Source organism: Rhinoraja longicauda, chromosome 10, assembly GCF_053455715.1.
Source record: "Rhinoraja longicauda isolate Sanriku21f chromosome 10, sRhiLon1.1, whole genome shotgun sequence".
Classification (NCBI taxonomy): Eukaryota; Metazoa; Chordata; class Chondrichthyes; order Rajiformes; family Arhynchobatidae; genus Rhinoraja; species Rhinoraja longicauda.
In genome coordinates this window covers 6,772,433-6,789,200 of record NC_135962.1, presented here as the reverse complement: position 1 = coordinate 6,789,200, position 16,768 = coordinate 6,772,433, and the positions used below count along the sequence as shown (strand labels likewise).

General features: G+C 45.2%; 1 protein-coding gene across 1 annotated transcript in view; it reads right to left on the bottom strand.

Annotated features, from left to right (window-relative positions):
- mapkbp1 (mitogen-activated protein kinase binding protein 1) overlaps nucleotides 1-16,768 on the bottom strand; it is a 228,230-nt gene that overhangs the window by 201,817 nt on the left and 9,645 nt on the right. Inside the window, exon 2 of the mRNA XM_078406156.1 lies at nucleotides 1,778-1,869. Within this exon, the coding sequence (XP_078262282.1) occupies nucleotides 1,778-1,869 (92 nt within the window). The remainder of the gene's footprint in view (nucleotides 1-1,777; nucleotides 1,870-16,768) is intronic.

The window sequence follows — 16,768 nt, the reverse complement described above, 5'->3', positions numbered from 1 at the left end:
ACGTACAAACTCCGTACAGACTGCGCCGTTAGTCAGGATCGAACCTGAGTCTCCGGTGCTGCACTCGCTGTAAGGCAGCAACTCTACCGCTGCGCCACCGTGCCGCTCAGAAATTCTCTTTCTGCAGAAGGCTATAATTCCTCTCTGGGCTGTAACTGCTCAGATATTGAGCATATCCAAGAGTTTTTCGGACAATAAGAATCTTTGGGTCAAGCACCAGTCATAATACCAAACAGCAGAGCCTGCACAAAGACACCATTTTGGTTGCTCCCGATTCCAATAGAACAAAGAACGGAAAAGAGTCCAGCACAAGAACAGGCCCTTCGGCCCACAATGTCAGTGCCAAACATGATGCCAAGACCCACCCTTATCTGCCTGCTCTAACCCTGATCTAAATCCCTCCATTCCTTGCATATCCATATGCCTATCCAAACGTTTCCTCAATTTCGTTATCACATCCGCTTCCACCACCAGCCCCAATAGTCACTCACCACCTTCTGTGTAAAAAACAATAGCCTGCACATCTCCTTTAAACTTTGTTCCTCTCACTTTAAGGCTATTCCCTCTAGCATTTGACGTTTCAACCTGGTGAAAAGGTTCTGACGGTCTACTCTGTATAGGGTCGTCTAGAAATGTTCATTTTATGCTAAGAGCAGAAAAATTACCCACAGCACCCTGGCCAACAGAACATGGAGCAGTACAGCACAGGAACGTGCCCTTCTGACATGATGCCAAGTTAAATTGATCTCATCCGCCTGTACATGATCCATGTTCCTCTATTCTCTGAAACCCTCTAATCCAAGCAGCATTCTGGTAAATCTCTGCACCTTCTCCAAAGCCTCCACATCTTTCCTGTAATGTGGCAACCACAATGGCACGTAATACTTCAAATGCAGCTTAGCCCTAACAACGTTTACCCTTCACTTGCCATTATATAAACTGGAAATCTAGTCGTTATTTTATTAGGATTTGTGGGAAGTTGCTGTCCACAAATCACCTAGAATACTTCATTCACGATAAAATGGATGCAGAAGAGGATATAAGGCATTATTAGAAACATAGAAACATAGAAAATAGGTGCAGGAGTAGGCCATTCTGCCCTTCGAGCCTGCACCGCCATTCAATATGATCATGGCTGATCATTCAGCTCAGTAACCTGTACCTGCCTTCTCTCCATACCCCCTGATCCCTTTAGCCACAAGGGCCACATCTAACTCCCTCTTAAATATAGCCAATGAACTGGCCTCAACTACCTTCTGTGGCATAGAATTCCACAGACTCGCCACTCTCTGTGTGTAGAAATGTTTTACTCATCTCGGTTCTAAAAGACTTCCCCCTTATCCTTAAGCTGTGACCCCTGGTTCTGGACTTCCCCAACATCGGGAACAATCTTCCTGCATCTAGCCTCTCCAACCCCCTAAGAATTTTATATGTTTCAATAAGATCCCCCCCTCAGTCTTCTAAATTCCAGCGAGTATAAGCCTAGTCTATCCAGTCGTTCTTCATATGAAAGTCCTGCCTTTCCAGGGATCAATCTGGTGAACCTTCTCTGTACTCCCTCCAAGGCTAGAATGAACGTAAGTCCTTCGTCCCAGGTACATGCACTTAACTTCCAGAACCACAGCCACTGATTACCCAAGCACAACTTTTCATAAACACACTAGCAAGACAAATTGTTGATAGCCAAAAATAGTTATTGATTGAAAAATGCAGTAGATGCTAAAGTGGACAAGCAGAGAGTTTACAAGGAAGACGAATCACCCATTCGAGCACTCACCCTGAAGGGTAGGCCACCAATCCTGTCTTCGAGTCGCATGCGAGCCCGCTGCTTCCAGAGACCGTAATGCCCAGAACCTTCTCCAGAGTTACCTGTGGAGAGATGAATACCCAGTAACACGTTATTGCGAATAAGAACTGACTTTGATTAGACACATGGCAATTATATGTCAGCTATGCTTGCATTAAATAAGGACACCAGACAGTTCATGTTATATAAGAAAATAACTGCAGATGCTGGTACAAATCGATTTATTCACAAAATGCTGGAGTAACTCAGCAGGTCAGGCTGCCTGACCTGCTGAGTTACTCCAGCATTTTGTGAATAAATCAGTTCATGTTATATGTTGGTCCAGAGATCAACCTCAGAAATCATAATCTATGGTGCAGACAAATTGGCCAAGATGTTATCACCATCTCAATAGTCCACTTTCTTGTGGTGAATCTGTGGAATTCTCTGCCACAGAAGGTAGTTGAGGCCAGTTCATTGGCTATATTTAAGAGGGAGTTAGATGTGGCCCTTGTGGCTAAAGGGATCAGGGGGTATGGAGAGAAGGCAGGTACGGGATACTGAGTTGGATGATCAGCCATGATCATATTGAATGGCGGTGCAGGCTCGAAGGGCCGAATGGCCTACTCCTGCACCTACTTTCTATGTTACTTTGTACCTTCCCTTATAAGTATTCTCAACCAACATCTTGAACCAAGTTACATTCACTCTTGTTCTTGCTGGCAATGGCCAAATCTCTAAATGCCTTAAAAATCATTATCCTTCTGTACAAGCAGGATGGCTGCTGAAGGTACTGGCTCACTTATTGTCATTGATGGTACAACTGCTGATGGTAGTAGCTTAATGAATTCTGAAGTGTATAAGCACATCCTATCTGCTCATGAGCGTAATCTCATCACGCACTAAATTTGTAACCTCCTTAATGGTAATAAACCTCCGAGAACTCTGCACTCCTCCATTGCTGGTCTCTTGCGCACCCAAACATCTCCTTTCCCATCTTTATAGCGGTAATACCTTAGGCAGCCTGATCTCCAACTTCCAAAAACCCATTTCTACCCCTCCTTGCCTCTCCTTTTCAGAAACTCCTTAAACCTTCCTCCATTGATTTAGGGTAAGATCTAGGTTTATTGTTGTCACGTGTACCGAGGTATGGAGAAAAGCTTCGTTTTGCATGCCAACCAATCAGATCAGATAACGCCAGACATAAATAGAAGTCAAACTTAAATAGAAAAAGGTTGAGCAAAGGGGAAGATACAGAATGCAGAATGTAGTTCTCAGTATTATAGCACATCAGTTCCAATATCCACAATGAGGTAGAGGTGAATTGGATTGTACCCTAGTATATGGTCAGACCATTCTGAAGGTTGATAAAAGAGGGTAAGAAACTGATCCCATGTCTGGTGGTACACACTTTGAAGCTTCTGTACCTTCTGCTGGACAGGAACAGGGAAAGAGAAGGAATGACCTGGGGTGGGATAAGTTTTGAATTATGTTGCCTGCTTTTCCGAGGCAGCGCAAAATCTAAATCGAGTCAATGGCGGGAGGTCTGGCCTGTATGATGGACTGAGCTATATCCACAATCCTCTGCGATTTCTTGCAGTTTTGGGTAGAGCTATTCCCAAACCACTCCTGTGATGCAATCCGACAGTCTGTTTTCTACACTGCATCTGTGGAAGTTTGTAAGAGTATTTGGAGACATGACAAATTGATACTGATTGGGGCATGTATTCCACTGCTGAAGTCGATACCCAGCTCCTTCATCTTACTGGCACTGAGGGAAAGTTTATTGCCTTGACAGCATGTTACTAAGCTCCCTATTTCTTTCCTGTACTCAGTCTCATCATTGTTCGCGGTCCGGCCCACCATCTGCAAAGTTACAGGTGGAGTTAGAGCCAAGTTTGGCCGCACAGTCATGAGTGTATAGGGGAAATAGTCGGGGGACTGAGAACGCATCCTTGTGGGGCACTGGTGTTGAGAAAATAATTTGGAGAAGGTGCCATCAGCTATCCTCACTGATTGAGGTCTGTGGATCAGAAAGTCGAGGATCCAGTGGCAGAGTTGGACACTGAGTCCGATGTCCAGGAGTTTGTAAATGAGTTTGGATGGGATTATGGTGTTGAAGCCAGAGCTATAGTCGACATACAGGAGCCTAACGTAAGGCAGCAACTCTACCGCTGCGCCACCGTGCCGCCCTCCAATGTGTTAATGTGCATACAGTGCATTCATACCCCTTCACTTTTTCCATATTTTGTTATGTTACAGCCTTATTTTAAAATGGATTATATTCTTTTCTTTTAACAACAATCTACGCACAATACCCCATAATAAAAAAGTGAAAGCAGGTGTTTAGAAATTTTTGCAAAGTAATTAAAAAGAAATAACTGAAGTATCACATTTACATAAGTATTCAGACCCTTTGCTATGACACTCAAAATTGAGCTTAGGTTCATCCTGTTTCCAATGATTATCCTCGAGATGTTTCTACAACTTGATTAGAGTCCACCAGTGGTAAATTAAATTGATTGGACATGATTTGGAAAGGCACACACCTGTCTATATAAGGTCCCACATGTCAGAGCAAAAACCAAGCCATGAAGACGAAGGAATTGTCCATAGATCTCCGAGACAGGATTGTGTCGAGACACAGATCTGGGGAAGGGTATAAAACAATTTCTACAGCATTGCAGGTCCCGAAGAGCACAGTGGCCTCCTTCATTCTTAAATGGAAGAACTTTGGAACCACCAGGACTCTTCATAGAGCTGGCCGCCTGGCCAATCTGAGCAATCGGGGGAGAAGGGCCTTGGTCAGGGAGGTGACCAAGAACCCGATGGTCACTCTGGCAGAGCTCCAGAGTTCCTCTGTGAAGATGGGAGAACCTTCCAGAAGGACAACTATATCTGCAGCACTCCACCAATCAGGCCTTTATGGTAGAGTGACCAGATGGAAGCCACTCCTCAGTAAAAGGCAAATGACAGCCCGCTTGGAGTTTGCCAAAAGGCACCTAAAGGACTCTCAGACAATGAGAAACAAGATTCTCTGGTCTGATGAAACCAAGATTGAACTCGTTGACCTGCATGCCAAGCGTCACGTCTGGAGGAAACCTGGCATCACTCATCACCTGACCAATACCATACCTTCGGTGAAGCATGGTGGTGGCAGCATCACGCCTACGTTTTTCAGCGGTAGGAACTGGGAGACTAGTCAGGATCGAGAGAAAGATGAATGGAGCAAAGTACAGAGAGATCCTTGATGAAAACCTGCTCCAGAGCGTGCTGGACCTCAGACTGGGGCAGAGGTTCACCTTCCAACAGGACAACGACCCTAAGCACACAGCCAAGACAACACAGGAGTGGCTTCGTGACGTCTGTGAATGTCCTTGAGTGGCCCAGCCAGAGCCCGGACTTGAACCTGATCGAACATCTCTGGAGGGACCTGAAAATAGCTGTGCATCGACGCTCCCCATCCAACCTGACAGAGCTTGAGAGGATCTGCAGAGAAGAATGGGAGAAATTACCCAAATACAGGTGTGCCAAGCTTGTAGCGTCATACCCAAGAAGACTTGAGGGTGTAATCACTGACAAAGGTGCCTCAACAAAGTACTGAGTAAAGGGTCTGAATACTTATGTAAATGTGATATTTCAGTTATTTCTTTTTAATTACTTTGCAAACATTTCTAAACACCTGTTTTCACTTTTTTATTATGGGGTATTGTGCGTAGATTGATGATAAAAGAAAAGAATATAATCCATTTTAAAATAAGGCAGTAGAGTTGCATCCTTACAGAGCCAGAGACCCGGGTTTGATCCTGACTATAGGTGCTGGAGTAACTCAGCGGGTCAGGCAGCATCTCAGGAGAGAAGGAATGGGCGACGTTTCAGGTCGAGACCCTTCTTCGACCCGAAACGCCACCCATTCCTTCTCTCCTGAGATGCTGCCTGACCTGCTGAGTTACTCCAGAATTTTGTGAAATAAATACCTTCGATTTGTACCAGCATCTGCAGTTATTTTCTTACACTGACTATGGTTGCTGTATGTACGGAGTTTGTACGTTCGCCTTGTGACCGTGTGGGTTTTCTCCGGGTGCTCCGGTTTCCACCAACACTCCAAAGACGTAGGTTCATTGGCTTTGTTAAAAAAAATTGTAAAATTGTCCCTAGTGTGTAGGATCATGCTCATGTACTGGTTGGCATGGACCCGGTGGGCTGAAGGGCCTGTTTCCGCACTGTATCTCTAAACTCAACTAAAACCCCTCTCTAATTCGTTTTGCCATTAACTTAGATTTTTTTTTAGATTTAGAGATACAGCGCGGAAACAGGCCCTTCGGCCCACCGAGTCCGCGCCGCCCAGCAATCCCCGCACATTAACACTATCCTACACACACTAGGGACAGTTTTCTTTTATATTTACCAAGCCAATTAACCTACATACCTGTACGTCTTTGGAGTGTGGGAGGAAACCGAAGATCTCGGAGAAACCCCACGCAGGTCACGGGGAGAACGTACAAACTCCGTACAGACGGCGCCCATAGTCAGGATCGAACCTGAGTCTCCGGCGCTGCATTTGCTGTAAGGCAGCAACTCTACCGCTGCGCCACCGTGCCGCAATCTTCAGCGGCCAATGGACCTCCCAGCACATCTTTGGAACAAGTGGGGGAAACAGAAGCAGCCCTGGGAAGCCCACACAGTTGCAGAGAGAACATTAAATCCTACACGGAGAGAGCAGTGGAGGTCAGGATTGACCCTGGGTCCCTGTAGCACTAATGGCTGTGTCATTAAGCCACCTCTCTGCTCTGCCTCTCAATTGTCAGATACCAAACACTTGCACAAACTGCTCAGAAGGCAAACTACAAGAGCAACAAATTTCCTTTGACAAAATTAGTCACAGGACGACCTTGGTCACAAGCATTACATCTCAGTCAATTGTAACCATGGCAACGACACAGCACTGGCCGTGAATACTGCTCCCTTCCAGAATAACTGATAAATTGGCTCACCAGGGAACTGCATGGTGATGCCAACAGTTTTGCATCCAGACAAACACAGAATACACTCTCCGTTCAGTTTTAAAATGACAAACGCACAATACTATGCAAGAGATGCTCAACCCGCATGTCCCCACGACCACGTAAGACCACAATACAATGAAATAACTTGGCCAAGAAAATCTCCGCAACGTGGAACCATCCAGCCTGCTCCCACTTTGTTTATGCTTGCTGCTTGCCCCAATCCTGGTGAGCTTACAATCATGGAATTAAATCACACATGTTACTCAGCAGTTTACAGAAGACTGGGAGAAGAAGGCAGAATCTCACCCAAGAGATAATTAGAGTCATAGAGTGATACAGTGTGGAAACAGGCCCTTCGGCCCAACTTGCCCACAACTTGCCAACAATGTCCCAACTACACGAGTCCCACCTGCCTACATTTGGTCCATATCCCACCAAACCTGTCCTATCCATGTACCTGTCTAACTGCTTCTTAAACATTAGGATAGTCCCAGCCTCAACTACCTCCTCTGGCAGCTTGTTCCGTACACCCACCACCCTTTGTGTGAAAAAGTTACCCCTCAGATTCCTATTAAATCTTTTCCCTTTCAACTTAGACCTATGTTCTCTGGTCCTCGATTCACCCACTCTGGACAAGAGACTCTGTGACTCTACCCGATCTATTCCTCTCATGATTTTGTATATCTCTATAAGATCTCCCCCTATCCTCCTGTGCCCCAATGAATTGCATCCCAGCCTACTCAGCTTCTCCCTATAGCTCAGACCCTCTAGTCCTGGCAATAACCTCGTAATTCTTCTCTGTACCCGTTACAGCTTGACAACATCTTTCCTATAACATGGTGCCCAGAACTGAACACAATACCACATCAGTCTGAAGAAGGGTCTCGACCCGAAACGTCACCCATTCCTTCTCTCCAGAGATGCTGCCTGACCCGCTGAGTTACTCCAGCATTTTGTGATACCTTCGATTTGTACCATCATCTGCAGTTATTTTCCTACAATACTCTAAATGCAGTCTCACCAACGTCTTATATAGCTGCAAAATGACCTCCCAACTTCTGTACTCAGTACTCTGACTGATGAAGGCCATTGTGCCAAAAGCCTTTTTGACCACCCTGTCTACCTGCGACTCCACCTTCAAGTAATTCTTTATTAGCATCCCTTGGTATCAAGATAATGATTTCTAAGGCGACACAAGAGGCTGCAGATGCTGGAGTTTGGAGCAGAAAACAAACTGCTGGAGCAACTCAGCGATTGTCCTCCCGCCCACCACAGATGCTGCTCTGTCCACTGGCCTCCTGCATCAGTGTGTTTTGCTGATGATTTCCAAGCCAAAGGCCCTGGCCCACAATGTTCAAGATAATTTATTGCTGACATTTGAACTCTCACTTATAAAAGGAACAAGGTCTTGTAAAACATATTTCCAACTAGGTGAACGGTCACACATTAACTGTACATTTATCGATACTTTGTAAACATTTTTTAATCAGGAACAGGATCAATATAGATTTTGAAGTGTTGCAAACAAGATTGCAAAGGTTTAAAGTGAAAGAGAGGAGGCAGAAAGGAGGTCAGAAGAGAAAGGTTTTCACAGAGGGAATGGTTGATATCTGGAGAGTGGTGACTGAGGAGGTGGTGGAGGCAGGCAGGCAGGCAGATCACGTTTAGAAGCCAACTAGATAAGCATTTGTGTAGAAAGGAAATGCGGATCCTGGTTTAAACCGAAGATAGACACAAAATGCTGGAGTAACTCAATGGGTCAGGCAGCATCTCTGGAAAGAAGGAATGGGTGATGTTTCGGGTCTATATCTCTCGTTCCTCTTTCCCCTGACTCTCAGTCTGAAGAAAGGGTCTCGATCTGAAACGTCACCCATTCTTTCTCTCCAGAGATGCTGCCTGACTCGAGTTACTCCAGCATTTTCTGTCTATCTTAGATAGGCATTCGAATAGCCAAATGCAGGCAAAATGGATTAGTGTACAGCGGGCGCTGTTCAACTTTATAAGGAATGACAAAGGAACTGGAATTGACTATTGGTTCCATTCTGTTCCCTCATTCTGTGAGATTGTGGTTGATGTGCGACCTAAGTCTTCAAGCCCATCTTTACCCAAAGGCCCTTAATCCCTCTGGTGAATAAAAATCAAACAATTCAACATGTGTATAAAATCATGAGAGGAATAGATCGGGTAGATGCACAGAATCTCTTGCCCAGAGTAGGGGAATCGAGGACCAGAGGACATAGGTTTAAGGTGAAGGGGAATAGATTTAATAGGAATCTGAGGGGTAACTTTTTCACACAAAGGGTGGTGGGTGTATGGAACAAGCTGCCAGAGGGGGTAGTTGAGGCAGGGACTAATCCTAACATTTAACAGTTAGACAGGTGTACATGGATAGGACAGGTTTGGAGGGATATGGACCAAGCGCAGGCAGGTGGGACTAGTGTAGCTGGGACATGCTGGCCGGTGTGGGCCTGTTTCCACACTGTATCACTCTATGACTCTATTTAAAATTAACAATCTACCTAGCATTATGGCAGTAGAGTTCCAATTGTTGCATACTGGGGCATATCCTAACTTCACTTCCGAAATAAGTCAAGGGAACTATCAGCAGATTTGTGGGGGGAAAAAAGTTGTTTTTTCAAGTTCAAAGACTCTGCATCAGAATTGTGATGATGGAAGGACATTAATCTGGAATGTTAACTTTGTTTCTCTCTCGACAGATTGCTTGACCTGATCAGCAGTTTCAGTACTTTTTTTAGATTGCAAGCAGTTTTGCTTTAGTTTTCGTTTACTCATAAAAGATTTGGCTCTGACTATTAAATCCTGCTCACAAATCCCTGAGTCCTATCCCCGGACACCATTCTCCATCCCATTCTATAATTCCTTCAGTGGATGGGTTGCACAGTAATGGAATGTGATCTGACAAGAATTTGGTTTGCAACAGTCTACCTTGTGAAACTTTGCATACCAGTCTCCTTACCATAAAAACTCCCAATTATATTTCCTTAGATCACTTTTTGAACTCATCAGTGATAGGACAAGTGAAATATAGGATGCGAGTGTTTAGCATTTGTTCGAGTGAATTAATCGTCTGTAGTTTCCTTTAATGAGTAGATACAGGTAGCAAAGGTGGCGAGAGCAGGTATTGAGGGGGTGGTTCTGGGACACCAGAACCAAATGTTGAGCCTTCCTGAGGTGTCGTGGATCTAACTCAACGAAACACCAGTGAAGGAAGGTGCCCACTTTATAACCCCAATGATATACTTGCATCTACACAATTAATAATAATAATAATAATAAACATTTATTTTATATAGCGCTTTTCCAAATGCTCAAAGACGCTCTACAAAACAGTCAAGACATATCAAATCATATATATACAGCCGGAAACAGGCCTTTTCGGCCCACCAAGTCCGTGCCTCCCAGCGATCCCCGTACATTAACACTATCCTACACCCACTAGGGACAATTTTTACTTTTACCCAGCCAATTAACCTACATACGTGTACGTCTTTGGAGTACATTAAAAACAAACAAACGAACAAAAGATTTGTCCTGACGGAGAAGCGGCGAACAAACAGCGCCAGCGTCCTCTCACGTCAGGGTCCGGCAGTAGACAATAAAGAACACAAGACACACAATTACAATTTAACACAAACAACCATCACTGTGATTGCTCCAGGCACACCCTCACTGTGATGGAAGGCAAAGAAAAGTCTTATCTCCTCCTCATTCTTCTCCTGTGGTCAGGCAGTCAAACTGCTGCCACGAGGCGATCGAGGCTCCCGACTTTTGAAGCCCCCACCGGGCGATGGAAAGTCCCAGGCCAAGCCGAGCAGGCTGATGAAGGTCCTGAGCCCCCACCGGGCGATGGGAAGTGCCGTGGCTGAGCCACGCAGGGCGATGAAGGGCCTGCGAGCGGGTCGATCAAACCTTGCGCTTCGGGGCGGTCGAAGCTGCTACGGCTGGAGCTCCCGAAAGCCGGTCGCCAGCCAGGGACCTGCGAGCTCCCGATGTTGCGGTCTGCAGGGCCCACGGCCGAAGCCTCCGAGATGGTAAGTCCAGGCCCTGCGACCGGAGTCTTCAAGGTCGATCCCAGCTGGAGGCCGCCGACTCCACGGTGTTAGGCCGTAGCGCGAACGGAGATACGACACGATAAAGGTCGCATCTCCGTTGAGGAGGAGATTAGAAAAAAAGGTTTCCCCCACCCCCCCACCACCCCACCACCCCACCACCCCCCATATATACAGAGTTAAAAATAGATCAGAACATACATTTAAACGATGACAATAGACAAAAACAAAAAAAGACAGAGAGACTGCCATGTGTTTGTTAACATGTTGGTAGCTGATTATTGCATATGGAGTTAGTTATTGTCCTGAGCATAAGTTGAGATAATACTTTGGCTTTGGTTTTCTTGGTTGAGTGCTTATCCTGATGTTATAGCACATACTTTGTGTTTTATTTGTAATTTATACACATCTTTTCAGCTTCCACTGCTTCTGGTTTCACCACTTATAAGATGTTCCGATCTATTCTTTTTTGTGATGTATGATATTTTATAATCTGCTTGTCAACAGTTTTTTCCTCGTTCATTAAATGTACTAATTACTAATACTTTGGTAGTGGTATACTTCATTCTACACTATCTTTGTTCTGGATCCATGGCTCATTTGCCCAACATACCAGATTGTCTCATCGTGGTGTCATTTGGAAGTACCAACACAAATCCCTCCAGGATCCCACTTTTAGAAACATAGAAAATAGGTGCAGGAGTAGGCCATTCGGCCCTTCTCGCCAGCACCACCATTCAATATGATCATGGCTGACCATCCAAAATCAGTACCCCGTTCCTGCTTTCTACCCATAATCCCTTGATTCCGTTAGCCCCAAGAGCTAAATCTAACTCTCTCTTGAATACATACGTCTTGGCACAGAGAATCTGAAAATGTTGGAGATATTCAGCAGGTGCAATAAAAAGTCTGACCATATACAACACACAAATTATGAGCAGCAGTAGACACCGCCTTGTCCACTCTGCAATTTAACAAGATTATGTCTAATCTGATCGTAACTTCAACCCCAAATTATCATCTGCCCTGGAAACCTTTAACCACACCCCCCCACTAATATAGAATCTCTTTACTCCCACCTTCCAAAGTTCCAACGACTCTGCTATTTTCACCACACTTTGAGGAAGAGTATTTCAAAGTCTCACAACCCTCTAAGAGAAAAGAAAATGCCCCACACTCGTTTTAAATGGCTTTTCCTAGTTTCTCAAGCCATTGGAAATATCTTGTCCACATTCACCCTGGCAAGACACCTTTGATTTTGATTTAACTCGTCTATAAATCCCTTCCTTTCTGATAATCTCACTGTTTCGCACAGATGCTGCCCGACCAGCTGAGGGTTATTTTATTTCAGTTCTAACTCTACAAGATGATTGCACAAGGAAGGTGTCACCAGTTTCGCCACAGGATACCAACCAGAGGTAAGCACGATCGATCCAAATGATATCCCGATGGTAACCAATTACTTGTTCCCCCACCTCTCTTAACCTGTGAAGTAAGTAACAGGTTCAATTTTCTCAGTTCTATATTTCTCAGTTCCCTCTCCCCTGACTCTCCGTCTGAAGAAGGGTCTCGACCCGAAATGTCACCGATTCCTTCTCTCCAGGGATACTGTCAGACCCGCTGAGTTACTCCAGCTGTTTGTGTCCGTCTTCAATTTTATAAATGTTGGTTCCACATCAGGTGGACTCTGAATTTTTGGAGCTTCTGAACCGTTTGCCACAGAATTATAGAATAGAAGCTTACTGGTCCTGAGATGCATCACTTTTGCGTACAATAAACTCTCATTTTAACGCACCCCTTGATAACGGGTGCCGTGCATAGCGGAAGGACCTGCCGATCTCACCCCTGGCTCACACCGTCTCCCCAGCGGCTTAAAGGCCTCAGCTACTGACCCCACCTCCAACGTAAGGTGCACCAGCAAGCCGTTTCCTCATCTCAGTTCTAAATGGCCCACCCCTTATTCTTAAACTGTGGCCCCTTGTTCTGGACTCCCCCAACATTGGGAACATGTTTCCTGCCTCTAACGTGTCCAACCCCTTAATAATCTTATACGTTTCGATAATAATCTTATACGTTTCACTCGGCCTCTTCCCACCCGCATCCTCACCCTATCGCCGCCTCTCCTCCTTCCCTGGAGTCACCGGCATGCTCCTCCTTGGTGCGAGGGGAGGGAGGGAGGGAGCGCGCGAGCGCGTCCTGCCAGTGGAGGCGGCCTGAACGAAGCACCGTCCACGGGGGCTACAACGTGAGCCGCAACCACAGCCGTGTCACCGGACAGTCGGCAGCCGGTGAAGGAGGGCTCGCTGGTGCAGACGGTGCCTAGTTTTAAGGTGAAACGACACAAAGTGCTGGAGTAACCCAGCAGTCTAAATCAGTCTGAAAAAGGGTCCCGATGTCACTTATCCATGTTCTCCAGAGATGCTGCCTGACCCGCTGAGTTACTCCAGCACTTTGTGTCCTTTTGTGTATTAACCAACACCTGCAGTTTTTTGTTTCAACTGCATACAATGATAATAGCTTACTCGGGTTACAGAATAAGAAAATAACTGCAGATGCTGGTACAAATCGAAGGTATTTAGTCACAAAATGCTGGAGTAACTCAGCAGGTCAGGCAGCATCTCAGGAGAGAAGGAATGGGTGACGTTTCGGGTTGAGACCCTTCTTCAGACGAGAAGGGTCCACTATTGCGTACAATAAACCTTGTCGGGTTATAGTGGACAAATGGCAATAATGGACACCACTTCTTCCCCCCGGCCCCCTGCATGGCCCATTAGAACAAAAGTGTACTGTATTTTTCTTTCCTATTTTCAATCTGCATTCATTCAAGTCCTTCATTGCAATTTGAGGTGTCAGAAATATGAATAATTTATTTTAAAGTGTTCTTTTTAAGTGAAATGTTGCTGTTTAACAAGTCTCCTATGGCCTTTTTAATTTACAATATCTCCCTTGTCAGTTTTAAAGGACATACCTTACTGTCTGTTGTACAGCCTCCTTTTATTCAAACTGTAAAGAAATAATGTCTTATTATTCCTTACATGTTCTTAGCAGGTTTGTTCTGTTGTATCTCCTTCCATTTTTAGGATCTGTGAAATATTTCCATGTTTCTATACTTCTTGTTTATAGTGTGGGAAGCAACTGCAGTTGCTTGTTTACACCGAAGATGGACACAGAATGCTGGAGTAATGCAGTGGGGCAGGCAACGTCTCTGGTTAGAAGGAATGGGTGACGTTTCGGGTTGAGACCTGTTTTGTTTGTTATCCATGCCTGCTTTTGAAAAAGTCCAGCCTTTCTCGATGTGAACCTGTATCACACTATCCCATATTCAGAGTTGCTACCAGATCCTTCTTTGCTCCAGATTCCTCCTCAACCCAATTTGAAATGGGGCAAATAATAGACAATAGACAATAGGTGCAGGAGGCCATTCAGCCCTTCGAGCCAGCACCGCCATTCAATGCGATCATGGCTGATCATTCTCAATCAGTACCCCGTTCCTGCCTTCTCCCCATACCCCCTGACTCCGCTGTCCTTAAGAGCTCTATCTAGCTCTCTCTTGAATGCATTCAGAGAATTGGCCTCCACTGCCTTCTGAGGCAGAGAATTCCACAGATTCACAACTCTCTGACTAAAAATGTTTTTCCTCATCTCAGTTCTAAATGGCCTACCCCTTATTCTTAAACTGTGGCCCCTGGTTCTGGACTCCCCCAACATTGGGAACATGTTTCCTGCCTCTAACGTGTCCAACCCCTTAATAATCTTATACGTTTCGATAAGATCTCCTCTCATCCTTCTAAATTCCAGTGTATAAACGTCATCTGTTCTTGGAATAACAATATATTCTTCCCCGCCCAGGTTGATTTGTTGGTATCTGCAGGTCAGCAGTTTGGAGGACAGATCCATTCCCCTCAGATAGACACAAAATGCTGGAGTAACTCAGCGGGACAAGCAGCATCTCTGGAGAGAGGGAATGGGCAACGTTTTGGGTCGAGACCCTTCTTCAGACACCCTCAATTGCCAACATAAACAATGCACCACACCTGGACCGATGTAAAGAAGTGGGCATTTCTGTTCCCCACCAGCAACTTTCTTTTGAGGGAGGAGAGGACCAGGGGAGATGAAGTCCCGCTGAGTTACTCCAGCATTTTGGGTCTACCTTCGATTTAAACCGGCATCTGCAGTTCTGTCCTACACGGGGGGGTTCAGGGGCTGGGTCCCAAGAGTTGGCAATCAACCGACAGCAATTTATGAGAGGAAAATAAGAAAAGGATTCATGTGAAGATCATTTTTCAGAACCTGCCCAGAGAATAATGTGCTCGACCCAAAACATCACCCATTCCTTTTCTCCAGAAATGCTGCCTGTCCTGCTGAGTTACTTCAGCATTATGTGTCTATCAGCTGGGTAAGAAAGATGGGTGACAACACAGCATCTGGTATTGGTTCCAACTTCACATTGCTGAAGGCATGTTGACAGAGAGAGAGAGAGAAAATGCTCAAGCAAAAGGAGAGAGAGAAAGAGAGAGAGAGATAGAGAGAGAGAGAGAAAATGATCAAGCAAAAGGAGAGAGAGAGAAAGAAAATGATCAAGCGAGAGAGAGAGAGAGAGAGAGAGAGAGAGAGAGAGAGAGAGAGAGAGAGAGAGAGAGAGAGAGAGAGAGAGAGAGAGAGAGAGAGAGAGAGAGAGAGAGAGAGAGAGAGAGAGAGAGAGAGCGCGCGCACGGGGGGGGGGGGGGGGGGGGGGGAGAGAAAGACAGAGAAAAAAAGTGTGTGAGAGAGGGAGAGAGTAATGGCAAGAGAGACAGTGTGTGAGGGAGAGAAATAGAGAAAGGAGGCCAGGGAGGATATGATTGAATTCTACACAGATAGGAATGGAGAGAAGCTGAAACAGAAACATAGACAATAAAAGCAAGAGAGTGAGATGAAAGTGGGAACTCAGAGAGATTAGCAGATGAGTAGAGTCAGAGTGGGGTGGGGTGCAGGGGGGGGGAGGTTGCTTTAACACATACATGGTCAGTGGGGCTTACTCTACTCAGTAACAAAGCGATTGGAAGTTTGTGCCTGATGAATCTGCTCAACCTGAGGCATTTACTGACATATGACCCACCCTCATATCTCACCCCCCCACCGTAGAAATGCCCCTCAGCTAAACCACGTGCAACCTGGGACTGCTCATTAAACGTTTGCAGAGTATATTTTACTGTACCTGTCCTGAGGAAAAAACATATTGAGTACTTAACCCTGCCATAAAGAACACAGGAGGAAGAATGTTCAGCCCTACACACTAAATGAAGGGAAAAATATATTTTCGACGATTATTTTAAAATTGCAAACTTGACCTAATAATCGCACTTAACCATTAGGGAAATCGAGAAATCTACAGCAATGAAATTTGTTGCGATTATAAAGCATGATATTAGACAATATTACCCGCAATAAAGCACAGAAACGTTAGCATTGGGACGAGTGATTCTGACCTATAACTAGAGGCTGTGCGGAGAACAAGGAGAGGCTGAGGCAGGGTGAAGGCCCGTTGCCAGGGCAACCATGATGCCTCTGGGCTCAGCACTCAGCAGCTCAGGATATCACGAGCATTGGCATAACCTACTCATCTCAACACAATCTCAATTAAAAGCTTACCTGCACGTAAATGTTTGCCTATTTTTCTATATTTTACTTGAAATTTGCGTTTTAAATTAATTTCTTGCAGTTTAACATATTTTAAAGTAAACATTTTTTTTAAATCATTTAAATCCATTTGAACTGTTTGAAACATCTCATGTATCTAAAACAAGTTTATTAAGGCCTTTGACGACAGTGATATGCGTGTGAAGGGAGGATGCTCAGAATCTGCCATCTAAGGCCTGCTTGGTGCTCGCAGCCTGCACTGCTCTGCTTAGTCTAGTTTTGCCTAC